The sequence below is a fragment of the Etheostoma cragini genome, chromosome 21 (genome assembly GCF_013103735.1).
Source record: "Etheostoma cragini isolate CJK2018 chromosome 21, CSU_Ecrag_1.0, whole genome shotgun sequence".
Taxonomy (NCBI): domain Eukaryota; kingdom Metazoa; phylum Chordata; class Actinopteri; order Perciformes; family Percidae; genus Etheostoma; species Etheostoma cragini.
In genome coordinates, this window is record NC_048427.1 from 20,674,751 (window position 1) to 20,680,765 (window position 6,015).

A 6,015-nucleotide genomic window follows, 5' to 3' on the forward strand; every position below is an offset into this window, starting at 1 on the left:
AGACCCACTGCATGTACACATTTACAGATTTGTCTTCACATTCAAAGATGTACTGTATGTCTATGCTTTCACAGATCTATGCACTGTATGTCTATGCTTTCACAGATCTATGTACGCATATGCAGATTTGTCTACACATTTGCAAATCCCATGGAGACAGTCTCCCCACACACATTTGCAAATAGTTGTGCTACAATAATACAGTCATAGGTGAAAACGTAGTGGCTGTGGCAGGTAACAACATTTTTAATAGTTGTGATTATAGCTACTACATTATTTTATTATATAATTATTGAGTTTTTGTCTCCAAGGACGGAGGGTCATTAATTGATAGCTAGCTACAGTAAAGATATGAAGTTTCCTATTTCAAAACAGAACCATAAACAATCTTAGTGAAATATAGCTTCGCCCACTCTAGTCTCAGCCAATCAGAGGACAGAGTACTCTAGCACCGTCCAATTACGACACACTTCTTCCAGGCAGATCCCCAACATGGCTGCTGTTGCTGCTTTACAGTAAACTGCTCAGAAGTACATGTATTCGAAAGAAAAACCCAATTTTCTAAAAGGATAGCAATAACGACCTAAACAATTACGAGGTGAGTTTGCAGACGAATTAATACTTCAAATTCGACGCGGCTGTGTTCTTTATAATATTGCAACAGTGTTAGTCCAGTTTGGTCGAAGCTTCTACTGTGTTAACGTTAGCATAGCTGTGTTTTTGACATCTAGCTAGCTAGCTATGGAAGAGGACGTAATGTTAGCAGCACTAGTGCCAGCCATTGCTTCTCTTATTATTTCCCTGCGTCGGTCCAAAAAAAACAACGTAATTAATGGGCAGTAGTTTGAAAATGAGTTATTTTTGATCTAGCTAGCTAATGCTTTAATATTTTTTATAGTAGAATGCGACATTTCCACATGTAACCCCTGCCTGATATATCAGCTATAACGTTATTCATTTAAAGTTGACGTGTTTAAGGCGATTTCTACTCTTTATTTCAGCACTGTGACTTTTATTTTATTTCCAAGCGGCATGTAGGGAGGAAAACAAAGCAATTTAAAACCATTGAGCTCGGCTGACGTGGATTAGCTTGCTAAATTTAGCTAGTAGTAGACCTATGTTACTTGGACTTGAATCCTGTTGGACTGTGCTTGCATTACCTACACGTCTGACCCGTCAGTACGACTGGTTTAGTGTTTGACTTTACTCGAACAGTCTAACTTAGTCAGTACATTCTCACCTTCCAGTCTGTCTGGCTGTTGTTTCTCTTCAGTTTGGCTGAGCACTGTCACTTCTTTGCCAATGGAGACTGCTGACTCTCGAGTTCAGCAGGTTTTTGTCAGACGAAGCTGCTTAGTGGTCAGAGTGAGAGCAGTTGGTCTGCAGGCATAATATAGCTACAATAGAGCTTTAATAGAGCTATCATAGAGCTAAAATAGAGCTATAATAGAGCTATTATGCTAACATCTGTGGGGTCGCGCTATAGCCCCAACACTTCACAATATGGCAGCATTGAAGCTAACTAAGCAGCTTCAATTAAGGTGGAAATAGTAAAGCCCGCCAGCAATGATGGTATTTCACAACCAATGTCTTAATATTACAATGTAGTTGAATGTAGATCCGAGGTTACCCCCACTGTACTGCAAGCCTGATGGCCCATCATATGGAGCTAGATTTGTTTCTTTATTACATGTTAGAAAATAAATGTTTGATAGAAAAAGTTATCACACTGTTAGGAAAATAAATGTTATGAGAGAAAAAAATATATCTGAGAGAAAAAGTTGTCATACCAGGAGCAAAATATAATAATATTCGAGATATTTTATATATATATATAATAATTTTATAGCAAACTAACCAACCAGCCCTTACACCCGATAGCAGCGACCCATTCCCCGGCCATCAACACACCTTGGTTTGCTAATGTTGTACCCCATTTTGCATCCTTGCTAAAAATTGCAACCGCTTGGGCAGCAAGAATAATTTCTGCTAAATAATGCATCTTTTAACCCTCACTGCAGCCAAGAATTGCATCCAGGTAGCAAGGAAATGATAATGAAACATTGATGTCCCTAAACGTTCTTAACTTATAATCTATATGGCCTCCCAGAGAGACATGTTTGTGTCCGGCAACTGTAATATCCAGTGTCAAAATGGACACCATTGAAACATCTCACAGCCCTGTAATACCCTATTTATTTAAACTGGTGCAAAGAAGCCTATTGATGAACATGACAAAGAAATGTATATAGCCTAGCTCTTAAACAGTAGCTGCTTTGCCCTGTAAAATTATTATTGTCCCTTGTGGATGCAAGTCTCGGCAGAGATGCAGAACTTTGCACCCGTTCTATCCACTGATGGCGGTCCGTCTGCGGATGCAGGACCTGGAGCTCACCACCAGTGTTTCAGTTTGACTGTTAAAACGTGTTGAGATAATTAAAAGGTATTTCTTTAGAAGCGGGCTAATTGCTAGTTAGCTAACGCTAGCTTTCGCACTCAACTATGGCGGTGCATCTATCGGGGACAATGGTGTAATGATTCAGATGGACTCCCAAGACAACACGGACTCCCGTGACGTTATTTTTACATCATGAGACGAGAGAAAAAATTGCATCGAGAGCAAAGACTTATGTTTTGAGAGCGAGAAGAAAAAGGTTTTAAGAGAAACATTTTTTTCGAGAGACATTTTTCACATGGACAGCAAAAAGTATATATTTGAGAGTTTAAAAAAGTATTTTGAGAGAGATTTTTTTTTCTCCAGAAATTTAAAAAATTTCAAATTTATTCTTTTTTTTTTTTGTCTAAATTGTATTGGTTCTTTCTATTGGTATGACATTTTTTTTTCTCCTCTCAGATCGTTTATTTTCTCACATGTAATAAAGAAACAAATCTAGCTCTATGCATCGGGCCTACAGTGCCCCCACCAGTGCCTCTGCACCACCAAAGGGAATATTAAGTGTGTAATGCATATGACACTGTTGTCAAAACCCACGCAATCAACAGACAGAGACGGCATCTTGGAAGTTTGTGATCAATACCGTATGGTGATGTAACCAAGTGGTGTCCCATTTTATAGGGGTATGTTTTCACCCCTAGCCCTCACCTCTTGGTTTCAATGGCCAAGGCGTAGGGGTAAGATGGAGGAACTGGATTCAGCCTAAGCCACTGGGAATACAAAAAAAGTATTTTAAGACGTTTCTTGGAAACCTTTTTTGGGGCATTTTAGGCCTTTAGTTGACAGGACGGCTGAAGACATGAAAGGGAGAGAGAGGAGGAATGACAGCAAAGGGCTGCAGGTCGGAGTTGAACCATGGCCCGCTTTGTTGAGGAGTAAACCTATATATGGGCGCACGCTCAACCAACTGAGCTATCTGGGCAACCAACTCGAACATACTTTAAAAGAATTTAAAAGAATTCTCCCGTCCGTTTATTGTGCTGTAAAGTTTCGACCCTTCTGGGTCTTCTTCAGGCAAAACAACTTGGACAGTCATATTTTAAAATCTCCGGTTAGCTTTTAGCTCAAGCTTTATTTTGAATTCTCAGTTTTACAGTTTCACCAATGACTCTGTAATCTGTGAAACTATTGGGCTCTACAATAACGCTGCCATCAGCCTGACTATCCAGAAGAAAAAGAAAAAAAAGACACTTGCCGCCAGGCTAAACAACTTTTCTGGGAGAAACCCCGAGGTCACTGTAGGTAGCATTCCAGTTGCAGTACTTGATGCAGACCTGTTGTGATTTGTCATTTTTCCACAGGCCTCTACATGAATGTTATGGAGAGGATCCCTGTGCAGCACCCGAGCAAAAATTAACCCTCCAAACAAAACCCCCACAGTTCCCTGCTTCTCTCTGCCGGTCCCTGCAGGTGTGGGCGTGCCTGCTGTCACACTGGCAGAGGAGGTGGGACAGGAGGTGTTGCCAGGTGGAGGACCAAGGCTGCACCCGTCTGCCTTTTCCATTTTCCTCCGTCCAAATCTGAATTACTTCATCTGCAGCTTCTACAGCCAGTGGGCCGAGAGGGATCGGGCCGAGGGCCTCCAGTGTGCCGTGTCCAGATTTAGACATTGCCGGGCGGCACTGAAGGGGCTCTGGCAGGTGGTTTTGGCTGGTTGAGGAGCAGAGCATGTTGAGTGGTTACGGTTGCCATGGAACAGCAAGATAAGAAGCAGGTGAGTGCGGCACGGGCCTATGCTATCCAACTGTCCCTGAGGCAGAGAGTTGTTTACTTCTTTTTTTAAAGATATTTTTGTGGCTTTTCCACATTTTTAATTTTTGACAGGACAGCCAGGTGAGAAAGGGGGTAGAGGGAAGACATGCAGGAAATCGTCACAGTTCAGATTCAAACCCCTGTACAGGGGGTTACGTGTGCGCCTGCTCTACCGCTGAACCAACCCGGCCACCAGAGAGTTGTTTACTGAACGGATAGGGCCAACGAGAGACTGCCCTGAAGAGAGTGTTTAGCTATGTCTCCTGGCAGTGTCTCCTAGCATCAGTTTTTTGTGGTTCTCTTTCCAGGGAACAACAAGCATGAATTGACTTGCTCTTAAAATAGCAGATGTGTTTACAACAAAACAACCAACTCTCCCAATTGCCACTGCGCCTCTGCAAAATACGACAATATTCAGGCACAGACCGAATTACCTCCTTAGTATCAAAAAATGCCTCATCATTTAATACCCAATTTCAGTACCTAACTCGAGAATCTCAACAATGTCAATACACAAGCAGCATGCTTCTATCGAGATCGAATAAAGCTTGTGATTGGCTGTCTAAATTTACACGTTGTAGCAACACGCAGGAAAGACTTTATTTTACCACCAAGACGGTGCGCCTAGGAGGAGCTGGAAAAAAGATTTTCGTAATAAAGAGAAAAAATTAATAATTGTTTGTGAGAAACTGATACCCAGCCCTAGATAGGCCAATACAGACGTGCATCATAAACACACTGGGAATAAGATGCCTGAATATTATATTATATCAAATATAATTAACTAATATCAGTTGTTACATTTTTAATGCTAATTTGGTAGACATCGCCCAGCCCTACTATACATCTCTACATCATTGCTTCCATGCTAAGCTCATAGTAGTGGGAAATGGGAAAAATAGCATGAACAGGGTTGTGCAGGCCAGGTTGGCATTGTTCCTCGCATCAAAAGAGCCCCCCAGCCCACTATGTCTGGCCCTCCTCCCCCTTCCCTCTGTAGTCAGGGTTTTGTTGCATAGTTTCCCAGCCAGCTGCTGAACCGAGTTGAACTGAATGAGGCTCAGTCCCTGCCAGAGAGCCACCCAGACTTGGTGCTTTTGAATTAAAGTCCTGCTGGCAGTGTGCGGTGACGCCGGGCTCTGTTGTCTGCAGCCCAGTGACGAGGGGAAATTTAGGGTGAGGTTTTCAGCATCTCCAGCTCCCTCCCAACACTAGACATCAGCAGGCTCCAGTTAGGACTTTATTCACGTCTAGAAAAGTAATTTCTGGAATGTAATGATTCACGTCACGTAGCGCGGCTGTCGTTGGATATTGCCCTTGTAGCCCAGCAGCAGTAATACAGCAGTGAAGCAGAGCAGAGCTATCATGGTGCTGAAGATGGGAGAAGGGATCTTCCTCAGGAAGAAGAGCCTCGTAAGTTGTCTTGCTTGTTTCTGTCTATCTGTAGCTGAACCCATTCTGCCCTCAGTGAAGACAAATGTAAAAAGTCGCCTCTTTGACTCTACCGTAGTTACGGTATTTTTAGTTTCAGTTGTAGCATGTTGGCATAATGCTCTTGATTTGTTGGTGAGCACCCAAGGTTAATCTTGATCCTTTCCAGGATATGGGCGTGCTCTGCTTTACTAAGGCTGCAAAGGCTCCTCGTGTCCCTGCGTCTCTCTGGAGGATTTTTGTTAAGGCTTCGTTATTGTGGGGAAATGGGACGGTATTTACAGCTTGACTGTGTGGGATGTAGAGCATGAAAGCTGAACCCTGTGTGTGTGTGTGTGTGTGTGTGTGTGTGTGTGTGTGTGTGTGTGTGTGTGTGT

General features: G+C 42.6%; 1 protein-coding gene across 4 annotated transcripts in view; it reads left to right on the top strand.

Moving 5' to 3' along the window:
- Window positions 1-432: 432 nt before the first annotated feature.
- tmem94 (transmembrane protein 94) overlaps window positions 433-6,015 on the top strand; it is a 41,458-nt gene continuing 35,875 nt past the window's right edge. For all 4 annotated transcript variants that reach the window (XR_004655115.1, XR_004655116.1, XM_034861062.1 and 1 more), the window contains exons 1-2: window positions 433-598; window positions 3,757-4,169. Coding sequence is in view for 2 of the 4 variants with exons in the window: in XM_034861062.1 (XP_034716953.1) it covers window positions 4,146-4,169 (24 nt within the window). In the remaining 2 variants the exon portion in view is untranslated. The remainder of the gene's footprint in view (window positions 599-3,756; window positions 4,170-6,015) is intronic.